The sequence below is a fragment of the Equus przewalskii genome, chromosome 21 (assembly GCF_037783145.1).
Source record: "Equus przewalskii isolate Varuska chromosome 21, EquPr2, whole genome shotgun sequence".
Taxonomy (NCBI): domain Eukaryota; kingdom Metazoa; phylum Chordata; class Mammalia; order Perissodactyla; family Equidae; genus Equus; species Equus przewalskii.
The window spans coordinates 49,269,026-49,288,254 of NC_091851.1; the positions used below are offsets into that span (position 1 = coordinate 49,269,026).

At 54.9% G+C, this 19,229-nt stretch overlaps 1 protein-coding gene across 14 annotated transcripts in view; it reads right to left on the minus strand.

Moving 5' to 3' along the window:
- Positions 1-7,337: 7,337 nt before the first annotated feature.
- Positions 7,338-19,229, minus strand: part of GMEB2 (glucocorticoid modulatory element binding protein 2) — a 32,558-nt gene continuing 20,666 nt past the window's right edge. For all 14 annotated transcript variants that reach the window (XM_070587818.1, XM_070587811.1, XM_070587817.1 and 11 more), the window contains 6 exons: positions 16,469-16,572; positions 14,212-14,369; positions 11,953-12,024; positions 11,387-11,524; positions 10,917-11,039; positions 7,338-10,267 (listed from right to left, as the gene is read on the minus strand). In XM_070587818.1, the coding sequence (XP_070443919.1) occupies positions 9,609-10,267; positions 10,917-11,039; positions 11,387-11,524; positions 11,953-12,024; positions 14,212-14,369; positions 16,469-16,572 (1,254 nt within the window). In that variant the 3' untranslated portion in view covers positions 7,338-9,608. The remainder of the gene's footprint in view (positions 10,268-10,916; positions 11,040-11,386; positions 11,525-11,952; positions 12,025-14,211; positions 14,370-16,468; positions 16,573-19,229) is intronic.

The window sequence follows — 19,229 nt, forward strand, 5'->3', positions numbered from 1 at the left end:
AACTCTCAAACATCACTGATGGGAATGCAAAATGGGGCAGCCACTGTGAAAGACAGTTTGGTAGGTCCTAATAAAGTTAAAGGAACATCTACTTATGACCCAGCAATTCCACTCCTAGGTATCTCTCCAAGAGAAATGAAAACGCGTCTTCGATCTTCACAAAGCCTGGGGTGGGGTGTTGACTGTCCACACAAAGACTTGTACCTGTAGGTGCACAGCAGCTTCACTCATAGGAGCAAAAACTGGAAACAACTCCAACATCCATCGTCAGGCTACCAGATAACCAAATTATGGAATATTTGTATAATGAAATACTACTCAGGAAAAAACAATGACTCATACACACAAGAGCATGGAGGAATCTCAAAAACATTGTGTTGAGTGAAAGCAGCCAGACCCGAAAGAGTATTTAATGTATGGTTTCACGTACATGAAGTTCAAGAACAGAGAGATTATTATAAACCAGGTCAGTGGTACACAGATTCATCATACCCGCATGGTGCAGGTACCCTGAGCAGAGAAAACCACCTAGACTCTGATCTGAAAACCTGTGAGTCCTGGCTGAGGCCAAGGCCAAATTGCCCTGTGGAAACCCAGCCTCATGCAGAAGAGCCTCCAGCCTTAGCCATCCCAACAGAAAGAAAGCCACTCAGATGAACCCCTCCCTTGGTCCAGCCCCTAAGGCCACCAAACAGTGAACAGGACCCAGATGCAGTGTTCACGTGTGGCTCAGGTGGAGAGAAGCTGATCAAGACACAGTATGCCCCAGTTAATGTAGCTGTGTCACAAATGACCCCAGAACTCAGTGGTGACCATTATTTATGTTCATGAGTCCTGTGGGTCAGGAATTCAGACAGGGACCAGCAGGGACAGCTGTTGTCCACTCCGTGATGCCCAAGCCTCAGCCAGAAGACTCAGATTCTGTGGCGGGGTCATCCGAGGCTCCTCACTCCACGTCTGGCACCTGGGCTGGGGGCTGCAATGGTGGGGGCTCCTTGAGCATCTGTCTCTATCTCCACGTGGTCTCCAACATGGCAGCTCAGGCTCCAGAAGGGGCATGTTCTGAGAGACAGAAAGAGAGAGAGAACGGCGGGTGGAAACTATCACCTTTTCCCAATCCAGCCTCAGAAGTCAAACAGCATGACTTCTGCCACATCCTAGTCACTAAAGGTGAGTCACTAAGGCCAGCTCACATCTGGGGAAGGGAAATTAGACTCCAGCTTTTGCAGGGGGGAGTGTTGTGGAGTTTGCGGGTGTTTTAAAGCCACCACACAGAAGAGAGCTGAGAGTCATCCATATTATAGGAAAAAAAAGTGGGAAAGAAAAGGCAGACCCAACTTGGAAGACAGCACAAGTCAGCAAACTCTAAACACTTTTGCCTGCAGGGCGACTTACCAGGAGACATGGGTCCCAGCATGTCAGTCCTTACAATAAACATAAAAGGACCACACCACCAAAAGACTGAGAGTCACACGTCAGATGCTAAGAGAAGGAAAACACAAACATTTGCTGCTTACTAGAGATGCACTAAAACACAAAGACACAATATGATTAAAAATAAAAAAGGAGGGGCTGGCCCCATGGCCTGATGGTTAAGTTTGGCGCGCTCTGCTTTGGCAACCTGGGTTTGGTTCCCATGGACACCACTCGTCAGCAGCCATGCTGTGGCAGCAACCCACATACAAAATATGTGGAAGAGGAAGATTGGCACAGATGTTAGCTCAGGACAAATCTTCCTCAGCAAAAAATGAATGAATGAATGAATTTTTTAAAAGGGAAAAATATATGCCAGGCATCTACCACCCAAAAACAAATAAATAAATGCTGACATAGCAATATTAACGTAAGACAACCTAGAGTTTAGGGCCAAAAACCCCCCACAGAATAAATAGGACCAGGAAGGAACACTACTTAATGAAAAAGGGTTTTTCAAACTTTTTTGACCGGGATTTGCAACTAACATTTCCCAAAGTAGTAATTTTAATACACGTGACACACTCTGAAATTTCTATTCTATTCTGTTCTACTACATTCTGTTTTGTTCTATTGTATTCTATTCCTCCATGTTTAAGAAAACACTCTCTTCTAAACTGGTTTTACAACCCACTAAATTGTGTTACCACTGTTTGAAAAACACTATCCAAGAAACTAGATAAACCATTAACATGTATATACCTAATAACCTAACCTTAAAATATAGAAAGCACCCAACTTCATCTATAGATTCAATGCAATCCCAATCAAAATCCCAGCAAGTTCTTTTGAGGATATACACAAACTGATTCTAAAGTTTATATGGAGAGCCAAAAGACCCAGAAAAGCCAAAATAATATTGAAGCAGAAGAACAAAGTTGGAGGACTGACACTACCTGACTTCGAGACTTATTACTCAGTAATCAAGACGGTGTGGTATTTGTGAAAGATAGAAAAATAGACCAATGGCACAGAATGGAGAGCCCAGAAATAGACTCCCATAAATACAATCAACTAGTCTTTGACAAAGGAGCAAATCAATTCAATGAAGAAAGGACAATCGTTTCAACAAATGGTACTGGAAAACTGGACATCCACATGCACAAAAATGAGTCTAAACACAGACCTTACATACTTCATAAAAATCAACTCAAATGGATCATAGACCTAAACGCAAAATGCAACACCATAAAACACCTAGAAGATAATAGAGGAGGAAACCTAGATGACCTTGGGTTTGGTGAGGACTTTTTAGATACAACGCCAAAGCCATAATCCATGAAAGAAAGAATTGATAAACTGGACTTCATTAAAATTAAAAACTTCTACTCTGCAAGATGCTGTCAAGAGAAGGAGAAGACAAGTCACAGACTAGGGGAAAATATTTATAAAAGACATTACCTGATATAGTTCTGTTATCCAAAATATACAAAGAACTATCAAAACTCAACAATAAGAAAGCTAAAAACCTGTTTAAAAAATGGGCAAAAGACCTGAACAGATATCTCACCAAAAAAGATATACAGATGGCAAATAAGCACATGAAAAGACACTCCACGTCATATGTCATCAAGGAAATGCAAATTAAAACAACAGTGAGATACCACCACTACATATCTATTAGAATGGCCAAAACCTGGAAGACTGACACCAAATGCTGGTGGGGATGTGGAGCAACAGGAAATCTCATTTGTTGCAGGTGGGAATGCAAAATGATACAGCCACCTTGGAAGACAGTTTGGTGGTTTCTTACAAAACTAAACCTATTCTTACCATACGATCCAGTAATCATGCTCCTTGGTATTTATCCAAAGGAGTTAAAAACTTATGTCCACACAAAAACCTTCACACAGATGTTTATAAGCAGCTTTACTCATAATTGCCAAAACTGGAGATGTCCTTCAAGGTGAATGAATAAATAAACTTCAAGACGAATTCCAGAAAATGGAATATTATTCAGTGATGAAAAGAAATGAGCCGTCAAGCCATGAAAAGACGTGGAGGAAACTTAAATGCGTATCACTAAGTGAAAGAAGCCAATCTGAAAAGGCTACATGCTGCATGATTCCAACTATAAGATATTCTGGAAAAGGGAAAACTATGGAGACAATAAAAAGATGAGAGGTTGCCTGGGAGTAGCGGGAGGGATGAAGGTAGAGCAGAGGATGGTTAGGGCAGCGAAACTACTCTGTGTGATACTATAAGGATGGATGCACGTCCTCGAACATTTGTGCAAAGCCACAGAATGCACAACAGCAAGAGTGAACCCTTCTGTAAACGATGGACTCTGGGTGATTCTGATGTGTAACGCAGGTTCTTCAACTGTGACAAATGCACCATCAGGTGGGGGATGTTGATATGGAGAAGGCTATGATGTGTGGGGCAGAGGGTATATGGGAAATCTCTGTACCTGCCTCTCAGTTTTGCTATGAACCTAAAACTGCTCTTAAAGTAAATATAAATAAATGATAATAAATAAAGCAATAAATAATAAAATTTTAAGTCTATTTTCTTTAAGAGATGTCAAACAAATTCACCACCCCAAAGAGAGATTGTAACTCACCTCTCTCAGAAACTGAGAGGTCAAGCTGACCAATAAGTAAATATAAATATAGAAATGCCCAGGGCCGGCCCTGTGGCCTAGCGGTTAAGTTCAGCACATTCTGCTTGGGCAGCCTGACTCCAGTTCCCAGGCATGGACCTACACCATTTGTCAGTGGTTATGCTGTGGCAGCGACCCACATACAAAAAAGAAGATTGGCACAGATGTTACCTCAGGGAGAATCTTCCTCAGCGAAAAAAACCAAAACCAAAACAAAAAAACAGGAAAGAAAGAAAGAAAGAAACGCAACAAGTCAGTGAGCTTGATCCAATAGAAAATGTAGGAACGCACGCGGCCCAGAGAAAACACACATTTTGTTTTCAAGCACACATGGCCATTTACAAGAATTGATGTGGTTCCAGGGCAGTGTCTCCACAACAGGGAAAGAGGCAAGGACCCAGCCTCTGATCCGGGGGAAGGGGGCACGAGGCCCACGAGGCTTTGGGGACGGAGTGGAGGTTTAGGTCTTAGATCAGACTGCAGCTGACAGGTGTTGAAGTGGGAGACCAGTTAGAGAGTGGCCTTGGCAAGCCGACTCTGCCGGCCTGTTCAGGGACAGGAGAGATGGAGAGGAGAGGTGAGGGGCTCTCCCGAGCCAGGGCCCCTAACACTGAGGGTGGGGGTGGGGAATCGACTCCTTTCCAGCCCAGGCGCCTGACTGGGTGCCGGTGCCCCTCCTGAGACAGAAGATGGGGGGAGGCAGGTGTGGCCACAGGGCAGGGCTCTGTGCGGGGTCTGGTGGGATATTGGGAGATGCAGACCACACGGGAGAGGGCTGAGGCTGGGGGTCAGGGAGCCGTGGGCGAACCCTGGACACAGAGTGGAGGACAAGGTCTAGAGCCCCCTGCTCCCTCTCGAGGAGACTGGGCATCAGGATGTCCGACACGCATGTGGTGAGCGCCTGCGGCATACACATGGCTCTTCCTGAGCGCAAATTCCTAGCCCAGCCATGCCCAACATGCAAGGGGGCTGAGCACGAGGAGTGCCCAGTGCAGCCTCGAGGAGGAACGTGTAGACAGACCACACTCTCTCCAGTATGCAAGGACTCAGGCTTTGCTCCCAGCAGACCTGCGGCCAGCCCGTGGGGAGGAGCAGGGGTCCCTCTGTCTGCCCTGTGGGCTGTGTTAAGAGGCTGCACCCATGCTCTTTGACCCTCTTTAATATGCTTTCAATAATCAAAGAACCGGGTTTTGAGAGTGTTATGCAAGTCGCTGCAGGATAAAAGTTGAGACTGAAGGGGAACCTTGACCCAAGGCTGGAACAAAACAGCCTCCACCAGTGGGAGCTCCACAAACTCCCCGCCTGCAAGAACTCCCACCTTCCCCAGAGCTTGGTTCTGGATCCTTCTCTTCACCAGCACTGCTCCTCCCGGCGTTAATGTCCAGGCCAAGGCTGCAGGAACCAGTGCACACGACGTGGCCAGAGGCCGCCACAGAGTCCATACCGTGCAACTCCACTATCACGGTTTGGAACGTCGGAGGAAACAACATGGGCTTTGAGAGTCAGGGTCCTTGTTGCCCTTGGTCCAGGTGCTGGGTGCAGGGGTCCCCGCTGGGAACTCACCCTTCTGAGTGACGGGTGCTTCTCCGTGCACATCCTCTGTTGCAATAAATAGGGAGCTAAGGAGTGTGCTGCCATACCCTTCCTGTGGGGTCTCACCTGGGGCCACTCCTGCCACGGTATCTGGGGGCAGCTCAGATCTGATGGCCCAGGACACAATTCTAGGGGGCACCACCATCCACCCAGCTGCTCAGGCCAGCCTCCTGAGCTCCCCTTTCCCAAGACAGGTCCCCTCCACCCGTCTTGGGCCATGGTGACCACACTGCTCTGGCCCTGGGCCCTCTTCGGTCCTCCTACTGCCCGCTCCATGCTGTGATCTCCAGCTCGCTGAAGCACTGACACCACCCGGCCCTCTCGTGCTCTCTGTCCCTGGACAGGGCTGTGCCGTCACTACTAGCCCGACACCGTCTACTCCTGAGACTGCTTGTTGGCTGGTTCACAGGCCCCGGAGCAGGAGTCTTGTGCCTTGCTCAGAGGAGTCAGCTCCACATGCCACAGAGTCTCCAGCCCCAGCCGCTCCACAGCTGAGGACATGGGAGTGGGGAGCAGCCATCCACCAGGTTTGCAGCGCCCCTGAGTGTCCCCGCAGAAGGCAGTGGCGGCAGAGCCTCCACCAAAAACACAGGTGAGGAAGAGCCACAGCGTGGCTGAGGGCTTTCCTCCTGACGGGTGTAGGGAGCTTCAAGGCATCGTTAGCAGAGGTATGGCAGACAAGTGACCCCTAGAAAGAGCTGTGTGGAGCCCGAGGCACAATGGATCCACAGCCTCTGCTCTCGGTCTGGACGGTCAAGGCCCTGTCACCAACAGCAGTCCCCACAGCTGTCCTGCTTCCAACTCGGGACCAACCAGAGAAAGCCGCATGTGCTCCCCACACAACTCTGGGACGCCCATCTCCTGCGGGCCGCCCGCCATCCCTCTTCCCCACAGGCCTCCCCGCCACCCGCCCTTGCCCGAAACAGCTGCCCCACCCCACAGGGAGCACCTCTGCTTGTTCTCCACCAGGGACTTGAGGGTGACAATCCCGCAGGCAGGGAACAGCTGCTGGAGACGTGGCAGGAAGACCCCCAGCTCTGGGCACCAGCAGGAGCTCCCACCGGGGACAGGAGCAGGGTGGAGAGAGGGCAGGCAGCCCCAGCCAGATGTCGGGGAAGGTTCACATCCCGACTGTGCCACCCTCTCCTGCCCGGCTGCCCCAGCTCAGCGGTATGCACAGGGGTTGGCCCTTCACACATCAGCACAGCAGCCCCACACGCCGTCTCAGGACCCAGTGTCTCAGCACTGCCACGTTACAAGTTAAGTCCGACCGCACGCAGAGACGTGAGGACCTGCAGCACATGCTCCACGGGCCGTGGCCACAGGTCAGGGCGACGACATGCCTTGGCCTCTGGAAGACGCTGCACACAGGAGAAAGAGGACGCCAGCAGAACCTCTGCTGTTAAAAACAGCTGTGACCTCGGGGCCCCCAGAGCACTTTCTCCAGGGCAGATGTCGGAGTGTGAGCACACGTGAGCCAACACTGCAGGCAGTGGGCACGCACTTACACGTGACTGGAGCATGAGCACACGTGAGCCGGCACTGCAGGGAGCGGGCATGTGCTTACATGTGACTGGAGCGTGAGCACATGTGAGCCAGCACTGCAGGCAGCGGGCAGGCGTTTACATGTGATTTGACCCCCCTACAACCTGTCATCACAAGAAACAAATTATGAAAAACGTTTTTATTTTAAATCAAAGTACCGAGCGGATACTTGCAAAACAACATACAAAGTAGAACTCAGATGCTTCCCTTCCCCAGGCTGCCTCTGAGCACCGACGGGAAAAACCAAACCTGACCCTGCCTTCCCAGCATTCAATGCACAGGCACTGGGACAGCCTGTCGCTCTGCCCCAAGGAGACTGGAGGTGGGGCGCGGGCTGGCGCCCACAGAGCGCACTGACCCCGTCCCCAGTGGCTGTTTCCTCGAGGACAGCGGACCCCTCCCCGCAGCCTGGGGCTTGAGCCCTGCCAGACACGGATGTCCACGAGTGAGCGGACCTAGGGAGTACTGGACACAGCCTCCCAGCCCTGCATCCGAACGTCCCGGGATGGAGTAAGGGGCTGGGTGTTGATTCTGAAGCTGTGTGTGATTCCGTGTAGATGGCTCTGAAGTGAACTTTCCGTCCAGCACTCCCGGTACAAGCGGGCTCCTCCAACTCTGACAAAGGCTCCACGGGCAAGACAGTTTTATCAGCGACATGGTATTAATACAGTCTGAGCTGGTGTGGACGGGTGGGCGGGCCAGGGGTACCCACACACAGGGTCACACTCCACGTGTAACAGGATTCATGACTCAGTGAAGATGAGCTTAAAAAAGGAGTATGTACACCGACGAGTAAAGAGCACGCTGCAACCAGCTGGCCCATGACAACAGCAGACAAAACATAACAAAGAAAACAAAACAACAACCTCAGTAGCTTGACGTGGGGCGAGGCCCTCTGAGGGGGTTCTGGGGCACTTGATGGGCGGAAGGACGGACAGAAGGAGCCCAGTTCTCTTCAGAGCATGAGGTGGGGTGGTGGCTTTTCTCGGGGGCCCCTCCCCCACTGTGGGTGGCAGCGGTGACAGAGCTGGCAGGTCGTCTAGGGGTGGCCGGGGACCCTGCTGGCGACAGCTTAAGGCCTACAGAGCGGCCCCTGCCTGGTCTTCCTGAGTCCAAAATGAGAACTGCAGATGCCCAGGAACAGCCCTTCCCAGGAGCACCCAGGTCCCCACCTTGAGGGGAATGGCCCGGCCGAGCCTGCCAGGCAGCCGCCTCACACATGCTGGGGCACCGGTGTCAGCCAGCAGGGTGCAGCCGCCTCCAGGTGGGGAGGCGTGGGGGGTCCCAGGCTGAGGCTGCTATGCTGGCCCCACCAGCAGGTTGAGCACAGGGGGCGACGATGAGCCCGTGATCTGAAGGGGCATCTCCACCCTGTGGGAACCCTCCACAGCTCCTGTCTTGTGCTAGTTAGGCTCCCACCCCCAGGACCAAAGCCCCAGGAGCACACCCGCCATCACACTCCCCTGGGGGGGCCAGTTCAGTGCTGGGGCCTCATAGGGGAGAACGGCAGACCTCCCCAGCACTTGGTCACCCACTGGCCATCCCAACAGCTGTTTTGTACAAAACACTCTGGAACCCAGAGCAGATTCAGGAAGCCTAGGCACTAAGCATCGTTTAGGTTGAAAATGCTACAAACTTGACTCTTCCTAGAAGCCTACTAAACAAGTCACTTAAAAACTCCCACAGTGCATGTACAGTGGCCCCTGAGCACCTGCCGGGTGAGGGGAGGTGGGTGTCCCCATTCTCGCCTGTGGGCAGAGAGAGGAAGCGCGTGCTGCTCGTGGCCTTCAGCCCCCTCTGCTCAGGCGGGTGCCCCTGGGCTCTGCACCCCAACCCCTGGGTGCCCGGGAGCCCCCAGACCTGAACCACGTGCAGACCTGCGGCCCCACTGATGCCTGTTCCAGAGATGAGGAACAGGATGTGGCTGCACTAAACCTACAGAAAACTGTGGGAAGAAACCAAATCCATAGGATCCACGGGTTTCCACACTTGGGGACGGTTCCCAAGACAAGTGCTAGTCACGTGCCCCCAGGCAGCGCAGGCCTGCGGGTCTACAGGCACCCCCTCCCTGGCTGCTCCTGGCACCCGGCTGCACCTAGGCCTTGTCCCCTCCGCCTGGCTCCTGATCAAGGCCCAATGTGTAAACAGTATTAATAAGCAACAGATGGAAAAATATATTTCCCAAGAAAGAAGGGGAGAAGCTCAGAACGCGGGACAGGCGCCAGAGGCAGCTGCATTTTTGTCCCTCTCTCTTCTCTCCACTGTTTCGGTGGCTCCTCTTTGGTTCAGCAGCCCCACGTGACCCTCCAGACGCTGGTGCCATGTTCTGCCGGCCACGGCCTGAGGAGAGGCAGCCATCCCTGTGCCTGAGAGGGGCCTCGCCCTCTGCTGATGGCTACTTGTGCTCATGGCCCTCCGCCAGGGCGGCCACCTCAATGGTGGCTGTGTGCTCCTCAGGCCCCGGGGCAGCCACAGCGCTCTCCATGGCCCCCGTGGGCACTGTCACAATGGTGCTGCCCCCGGGTGACACCTGGGCCACGTTCTGCAGGGTGGGGCCTAGGCCGGGCAGGGTGAGCAGCTGCAGCGGGCTCACCACCTTGACCACAGTGCTGCCGTCCTGCATGGCAGCCGTGCTCAGCACCGTGAGACTGGACGCGTCCGGGTGGATCTCCACCGCACTAGGAAAGGTGGTGCCCGATGAGGCCAGCACTGTGTAGCCCCCAAGCAGTGGTGAGGCCGGGGAGCTGGCAGGAGCAGCCTGGGGGGAGCCCTTGCCCAGCAGAGGGGATGGCAAGGTGGACACCACTTTGCCAAGCGGCACGCTGGTCAGCTGGGAGACAGGCACGCCCGGGGCGAGGGCGATCTGCGCGGACTGGGCGAGCACCTGAGAGGCGATGGCAGCCGGCCCGGACGTGGCCCTTGCGAGCCGGGGCCGCTTCACGGGGGGTGGCAGGGAGACGGGCGTCAGCGTCATGAGCACATTGCTCAGGTGCTGCGACTTGTGCTTGAGCTCCTTGGCCCGTCGGCGGTGCTCGTCACACTGCTGCTCCAGGGCTGTGGGTGGACGGGGCAGAGCATCAGTGCAGGTATGTGGAGACAGAGCGTAAGACCATGCACACCCTGCGCTGACCCGGGGCCCGCCCTGACCCAGGGACCTGTCCCGCCAAGGCAGCAGAAATGCCGTCTCAAAGGCAGCACCTCTGAGCTGCCAGACCCGCCCATTCTCCTCAACAGCACCCTCCCTTTGCAGGGAAAGTTGCTCTTGTGACATATTAAGATAAAAACAGGTCAAACCAGCCCACTTTACACGTGCGCACACACATGCACACCCCCATAAGTCCAGGCACCAGGGGCACGCTGGGGAAGAGGCACAGAGGTCAAAGGTGAGCTCTGGGGGTCACAGTCGGCCTTTGCCGCGTCTCTAGTTGGCTCTTAGAAGTAACTATGTAGTGAGTCACCAAAGCACAAGACAAGTGACTATGCTCTCCACATGGCGGTCTGACTACGGCGGTCCAGGCACCACTGACTCCCTGCATGGCAGCACTAAGCACGTTCCTGGTCTGTCCAGGACTTCACACTCTGCCTCCACAGCCCTCTAAGGAAAAGCTCCCCTGCGTGGCTGTGACTAGGGACAGTCGTGCAGGCACACAGCCCAGAGAGGCAAGCCCTAGCCGCCAAGCCTGACTCTACCGCCTGGACGCACCCGCCAGGTCGCGGGCGTACTGCTCCCGTGAACGGTCCATCTGGCACTTGTGGCTGGCCAGCACCTTCTTCACCAGATCCAGCATGCCGAAGTTCTGCACGATGTTGTTGAGGAGGACGGCATCTTAAAGGGGCAAGGTGAGCACAGTGAGAACAGGACAGGACCAGGGCCGGCTCCTCGGGGCTCCAGACCAACCAGAGATGCCCAAGAAACACACACGCCAGCCTGGGAGAGGCGGGTCTTGCCTTCACCTCCTTCACCACCAGAAGCTCAGCCTAGCTTAGGACTCAGCTCCCTCCCAGTGGAAAGGCCTGGAGGGAGACGCTGCTGGGCTCAGCTCGCAGCTGCAAGGAGCAGGCTGCACCCGGTGGCATCCTGAGGTAGCCAGCCATCCTGCCGCTGCTCAGGAGTAGAACGAGGCCCCAGGGGCGGCACCCACCAAGGCCAGGGCAGACACACAGCCCCCTTACCTCGCAGTTGCAGGGGAGGATCCTGCACCCGCTGCTGCAGGCCTTTCATGGTCTCCACCAGCTCCTGGTGGAACTCCTGTATGACCTCGTCCAGCAGGCCAGCGTCCTTGAGCCCTCGCCAGAAAGCAAAGGTGTCATCTGTGAGGGAAGGAGAGGCTCAGAGAGCAGGAAGAGTCCTACATGGGCAGCCTCACCAGGGGCTTCCAACCACAGGGAGGAGCAAAGGACTGCCAGGGGGACACAGCTCTGGGGGTCAGCAGCATCCCCCTCCCACTGAGCTGGGCCTCAGTCAGCCTAGCCGTGTTCACATGCGAAGTCCAGGGGGTCGGCCCACAGGAAATGGCACTGAACACAGCCTCCAAGCACCTGGGGGACAGCTGCTGGTGCCCGGCCAAAGGCAGAGCTCCCCCCACTGCAGGGCCACTTTCTCCAAGAAGGTGATTCCACCGGCCCTGCCTGCATCTGCCTGAGGGTGAGCACCGGGGGGAGCCTTGCTCTGTTGCCGAGCACACCCGACTCCTGCCCCAGGCCCTCCACCCACAAGAAGCCCCGGGAAGGACCGGTACCTCCGATGGCCGTGGTCCAGTCGCTGGGGTCCTCGCAGGTCTCTATGGTGATGGTGGCAGGAGACCCATTCACTGCAACAAGATGGAACAGCGGTCAGCCTCGCCCGCCTAACCTATCCCCAAAATATGAGCTCTGAATCTCTCCTTTGCACCAATTTTCACAAAACTGACACAAACGTGCACTAGTGCGACAAAGGACTGACTTGCCTCACACTTGAAATTTATTTTCAAAATTTCCAATCACAGACACTTTCAAACACAAAGAAGAACTAAAAGATCTCCTCGAGCCCATCACACAGTCTCAACAGCTCTCAACATTTTGCTCTTTCCATTGCATTTATAACTTCCCCAGGAGCTTCCAGGACTCGACAGTTAGGCGCCAGATGGTAGCTCCTCCGCCTGTCTTCCTCTCCCGCGAGCGCGGCACAGGCCCTGCTGCACGCTGAGTCCGTCGTGCCTGGACTTCTTCCTCCCCTTGCGTCTCGTTTCACTGAAGCCACCATGTGTCTGGGTATCTCTTGTGTTTGCATTCTCTACATCAGAAGACGTGGGGCTTTGAGAGACAGATGCTATCCTCTTTGGCCTAATCGATTCCCGCCCTCGGGCCTGCAGCATGACCTGGATGCCCCTGGCTTGGCCATCTGGCGCTGTTTCTATTGGGACCAGGCTTTTAAACAAGCCTGGCAGCCGGCTGGTGTCTGCGTGAGCTTCTCCCCCTCATGCTGGCCTCTTCCACACCCGGCAAAGACAACATGCTGGGGAATATCACACACTGGGAATGATCGGGGGTACAAACGGATGTTTTCACTCTGAGCTGATACAAAACCCTTGACTAACTCCACAACAGGCGAGGCAGCTGCTCTCACAGACTCTGGCTGAAGAAACCACCACACAGATGAGTTTAAGTAAAGCGATAGACAGACTGGCCAAATCATCAAGGGAGAACAGAGTTCAAAGAACTAAATCCTAAACCCGACGTGCACTTCACCGGACACGTGCACTGACAGGAGCGCTCAGAGCCCGGCCCTTCCTCAGAGGTCAGTCTGCTTATGATGGGCTGCCTGTCATAAGACGGAGCAGAGGGTCTGAACCCAACAACCCAACGTGACCCTCAGTTCTCAGGAACTGAGTCCAAGTTCTCAGGAAAGCTACTGGCCCACCGGGAGTGGAACACATGTTCCAATGTGTCTCCAGGAGGAGGGGCTGGGCTGTGATCCGGCCCCTCCCCACACTGCCTCGCGCCGTCCAGGGAACCAGACCAGGACCCAGCCTGGGGCTTTGGTGCAGAAACGCCTCATCACTGCCAACTGTAACCACTGCACGAGGAAAGAGCTGACTGGCAACCTGTGTGTTCCCGGAGCGCCCAAGAAGGACCAAACCAGAGCAGCTGTCCGCACTGCAGCCGCCAGCCCACTCAGGCAGGGCGCAGGGAGCACATCTGGGGTAAACAGCAGGACCTCGCCTTTGCCCCCGGCCTCCCTCTCGTTCCTCCCAAGTACAGGGCAAGGCCTCCCAACTGACCACTGTCTGGTCAGTGATAAGGACGGTTCCTGGACACACGGCAGCACGCCCAAACTGACCCCATGGAGTGACAGTGTAGGGGCAACCCAAGTGACACCAGTGGAAATGCAACACTGGGATCATCCCTGGGTGACACGAACAGGGAGCTCAGGACCTGATTTCACTCTCACTACAGCTTTAAAGAGCATTTCTCTACTCAAAAACCTGGAAAGAACTCATAGTCCTTCTACAAGTCGGAGCAAGAGATATCAACAGGGAAGAACAGCTAAGCACGTCGGTGGAAACCCAAGCGGCAGGGAGCACGCGCGCACACACACAAGCAGAGCGCCAAGTGCTGCAGGAAGAGTGGGCCCCCAGCTGGGGCGCAGCTGCAAGGGGAGGTTGGGGGTTGGACGGGACATGAGGGGAGCCCCCGATGGGTCAAACTTGGTGGTGTGGGCACTGGACTTCGGCCTTACTGTTCTTATATGCTTCTCTACATGAGATATTATATTTTACAACAAAAATGGCTTAAAAAGAAAAAGTACTTTAATCTCCCTTGTGGATGAAAACAGCAACTCAGCCAGAGGTGGCCACCGACACCGTTGGCCCAGAGGGGACAGCAGGCTGCCATGTGTGCACGCACAGAGGCCCAAGCAGCAGGCACATTCACCTCCTGTTCACCTCTGCAGGCGGGAGCCAGAGTGGGGCTGGGTCATGCTGAGCCAGCAAGAGCAAAGCCTCAGCCCCAGCACGTACCATCAGCCGTGGCAGGCGTGAGCGGGATGTACTCGGCTGACGTGGGGCTGCTGAGGGACACGCGGGCTCCCGAGAGGTCGATCTTGGTGCTGCGGCAAGTGTTGGAGCAGACCTTGTCGTGCTGGTAGAAGTCTAGCTCCCCGGAGTCCATGATCTTCCTGTGGCAGAGGAGGGACAAGAGTGTCACCCACTGCACCCAAGGCCGCGGCCAGGGCGCCTGCGAGCGCGACTGCAAGGAACGGGGTCTGGGAGCAGATCCCAGGAGAGGTGGTGGCTACAGAGTGGTTAACCAAGGCCAAGCCTTCAGGAGGCGGAGGTGGGCTCCACAGAAGCTCCCAGACAGGCCTCTGTCACCCCTCCAGCACAAAGCTCTGAGCCAGCACGGGGACTTGCTGCAGCCAGGCAGCTGGCCCTGGTGGCCTGTGTGTGACTGTGGCCACAGGCAGTGTAACTGCAATGGCCAGTGCCCCCAGGGAGAAATGGGGCCCTGACTGGCGGGTGTCCTCGAGATGCTGGTTGAGCACTGTGGGGCTAGGCCTTTCCAGGATGCTCTGCCATCCGCAGGCCCCCGGGGAGCAGACCCACAGCTAACAAAGGCACTGGCAGTGGCACAGCCGCGTGCTATACAGCCAACTGTGAAACAGAGAGGTGCCAAGCCCTTCAGGAGGAGGCTTGCCCTCTGCCCACACACGAAAACCAGGACCCGGTGCCTCTGGCTTCCTGCAATCTCCAGGCTGCATCACTTCCGGTCCTCAGTTTTATCAGCAAGGGAATTCCCCCTCTGCACGTCCTCTGCCTTCCTGGATGGCCCTCCCCAGGCCCTTCCCTCTGCCTCACACGTCTCAACACGCGCACCTTGACCAGTGCAAGGGTCACACAGCTCTGCAGAGTCAGGGCTCCAACCACGGGCTACAGGCACTCCCCTGGCAGCAAAGGCACAGCCAAGGGCAGCAGGAGCCGCTTCGAGAACAAACGCGTGGAGGACAGCAGCCCCTCCGGCAGCACAGCAAACCAACTCAGCCACACCAGACACCGTCAAACACGGCTGGCGTCTCCAGGCAGACAGGCAGCAGGCCTGCGGGGATGGGCACAGGCAGGAGGGCGGGAAGGCTGGTCAGAAGGCCAGGCCACATCAGGAGGGGCTAACATCACCACCAGAGCAGAAAGTGTGAGTGTGGGACCTGGGAGGTGGCCTCTGGGGTGAACTAAAAGCCTGGATAGCGTCTGTCCTAGGCTTCTCAGAAGGCATCCTCCTCCTTGTGTTGCAGTTGACAGGAAGAGGTCAGAGGCCATCCGAGACAGGGCACACACACCCAGGGCGGCCACAGAGCAGACACTGGCCCTAACACCAGCCCCAGCAGCTTCCCACAGACAGGAGCGAGAGGTCCCATGGAGGCCGGTATGGCCACTGGAGCCTGAGGAGTGACCCCTGGACCCTCAGCGTTCTCAGACCTGATGTCTACGTGAGGTAGCTGAGAACTGGCCCAAACCTTCCCACAAATTCCTAATGAATTTCAGAGGGAAAGGAAGTGTGTGGGGAGAACGTGGACGCCTGACCCCAGAGCACGCCCCCACTGAAGGCCGCAAGGGGCGCCAGCACTGCCGAGTCCACAACAGGCTGAGCAACCATCCAGACTCGAGGAGACTGAGATGCAGCCACCAAACGCAGATGCGGTCTAGACAGGACCCTCACCAGGCAGACTGGCCATGCCAGGAAAGACAGTGCAGACAACCAGCCAGACGAACACGCACCGCAGGCTAGAGAGAAGCAGGCCGTGGACCTGGCTCTCCCAGGCTGGCGACTGCGGTGGAAAGCCAGGAGCACGTTCTCATCCAGAGGCAGGAGGCTGCTCACCAATGACCTGTGTGCTTTGCATGTCCACTTCAGTAAGGAGTAATGCACATAAAGAAGAGCACAGAGGCTATGTTGAGAGATGACGCCTGGGGGCCCGTATGACGTGTAAACACTTATTACACTGTTAATATTTTACTGATGAAGTAGTCACAAGTTCCGCCAGGTAAAGAATTGGTGGAATCAAAATGAGACAAAAAACCCTCCACGTCTGACAGCGTTGCATGCAGGCTGGAGAGTGGGCCGGGCAGCCCCTGGGGATGCTACTGACTCTCATGTCCAAAATGTGCCTCCCTTTCAAAAACCAAGAAACAATGAAACAGCAGTGGCTACTGTGCTTCCGCCAGGAGGGGCGCATGACAGTCACGGGCACTTGAAGCTGTGTGGCTCGCCCGCCTCACCCACCTGAGCATGATGCCATTCATGCGGATGGCTCTCTTCCAGTCCTTCAGGGTGGACTTGCCGGCCAGGTGCACGAACTCCTTCGGACTGATGACGTGCTCGTCGTACTGTGGAGGGAAGCGCAGCAGCACAGGGTCAGGATGCAGCCCCTCCCTGCCCTTCTTTCTCGCCGGGCCTCCCGTCTGGAGCCCAGCCTGGGGAAGGGGCACAGACGGCGGGCAGAGCACCATGGCCCAGAGGAACAGCAGGCTGGCTCTCAATCTAACATTTAGGATTCAGCCAGCGGCAATCTTGATTTGGGAAAAAGAACAAGTCAGGGAGCAAAAGGGACGGCCCCCCTGCACAGGGGCTGGAGTGCGGAGCTGGCCTCCTCCTGTCAGCAGTGGCAGGCACTGCCCACGCCCAGGGGGGGAGCTGAGCACCTGGCGCTGTCTGCCTAAGGACACACCAGACACCAGGGCCAGGGGAGAGCTGAGGCAACCCCGCCATTCAGGGAGATGTGGTGCTCTCCCTGCAGATGGGAGTCAGCAAACCTTCTTAGGAGTGATTCATTCAACAAACAGCATACAGATGGACCCCAACTTAGAACGGTTCCACCTAGAATCTTTCAACTTTACCATGGTGCAAAAGCAATGCGCATTCAGCAGAAAGTGTACTTCAAATTTTCATCGTTTCCCAGGCTAGTGACATTCGGTACGATGCTGTCTGGTGATGCTGGGCTGTGGCAGGCGCAGCTCCCGGCCAGCCTGCCCTCAAAAGGGTGAACAACCAATACACTGACAACCACGCTGGACCAGACGGCTTTCACTTTCAGTCCAGGACTCAATCAATTACACGAGATACTTGACACTTTATTATAAAACAAGCTTTGTGTTGGTGATTCTGCCACCTGCAGGCTCATGTCGGCGTTCTGAGCACTGAGGGAGGTGGGGCTGAGACAGGAGGCTGGGTAGGTTAGTGGTGCTAAATTCATTTTCAACTTAGAGTATTTCAAACTTATGATGGGTTTATCAGGACATAACTCCACCATAACCTGAGGAAGACCTGCGCATGTCTTAGATGAAAATAACCTGAGACAGAGAGTACCAGATGAACTGTGAGTGCCCCTCACCCGGCCCAGCCCACTCCGAACAGTGCCCTTCACAGCACAGAACATGCCGAACTCTCGCACTGAGACGCACAGACATCCTTTTCAAAGTCAGGGGGCTGTCCTCCCCACTCACAGGGTTCTGGGGCCTGCTAGTTTCACCCAATGTTGGAGCTCAGCTGGCCTGAGAAGGTAAAATATCCTATTCAATCTTGTTAAATGAGCATTTATTAGAACCAAAGAATCAAAATAAAACTCTGTTTACTTAGAAAACAAGCAGGCTGCAGATGGAGTCACTGAGTCTCAGCAGAGACAGAAACAAAAGCTCCAACTGTGGCCTGGACGCACCACTGGACCCAGGCCAGGGCACTGGGGCTGCCTCCAGGGCCTCCCCTCCCTAGGCCCTCCCCTCCCTGAGACCTCCCCTCCCGGGGGCGACTTCCTCTCAAGGTGCCCTGCTGTCTGTGTTCAGGTCTAACCCAGATGATCCTGCCACCAATGCCTCAGCTCCTGAGTCTCCATCAGCTTGGGTCATGGCAAAAGCAACCAGCTGGAGAAGCCCTGCTGAAGGAAGTCATCTTCCCCATTTCCTGAGCATCTGCACACTGCCTCCCTGAGCCCAGGAAGCCAGTGAACCCTTCACTTGGCTGTTTGGGAGATGGGCTCTGAGCCCAGGCAGGCGGAGTCGGAAGACCTCTCTGGCCACTGGCCCAAGCCAGCAGGAAGTTCACACGGTGCCCAGGCTCTGCACACCCCCACATGTGAGCCCATCTCTGGCCATTGCCTCTGGCCCACCCCAGCAGCACCTGGATAATCCAGCTGCCACCTGAGCAGTGCATTTCTCACTGGGATTCTGTGCTCTCCTCCACCAGTCTGCCTTCTCCAGACGCCGTCGTCTTGCCTCTCTCTGGGCAGACGATTGCTTTTTGCCTTCCAGACTTTTCTCACTAGTCAGGAAGTTGCACTCTGCTCTTTGGTGGATGCTGCACCTGCCTCTGCTGTCAGGGTCCAGAGCTAAGGTGACTCCTTCAATCCCTCCTGACCTCAGTACACACAGCACTGGATGCTTCTTTAGAACCTTCCTAAGGCAAGCCACCAGGGTCACACAGAGTGGACCCCTTAGACTCACATTCCCACTTCCTTTACTCTTCGCACCTTCTTGCACCTAAAAACTGCCTGGAATCACTTCCCTCCGCCTGAAATACGTCTCTTAGAACACGTTTCTTCAGTGATGACTTGACGGTGGCAAACAGTTTTGTCTGAAAGTGTCCTTACCCCCCTAGTTTTAAAGAAAGTCTCACTGCATGCAGTGCAACATCCTCCTGCAGCCCAAGCAGGCAGCTCTGCCATCCTCCAGCTCCCACGGGCGCTGTGAGGGACTCAGCTGCCAGTGGGTTCCTGCTCCTGAGTCAGTGTCTGCTCTCGGCTACTCTAGGACCTTCTTTGCCTCTCACTCTGCAGTCCACTATGATGCTATCTCTGGTAAATCTCTTGTTTATTTCTAACTTTTTATTTTGCCATTATTTCAAACTTACAGAATAACTGCAAGAGAAGTACAAAGAGCACTACTACGCCTTTTCCCAGGCTCACCGACTGTCTGTGTCTGGCCCTGTGCTTCCTTGTTCTCCGTCTGTGTGCATGCGTGTGTGCACACCACTCCTCTAAACAGTGGAGGGT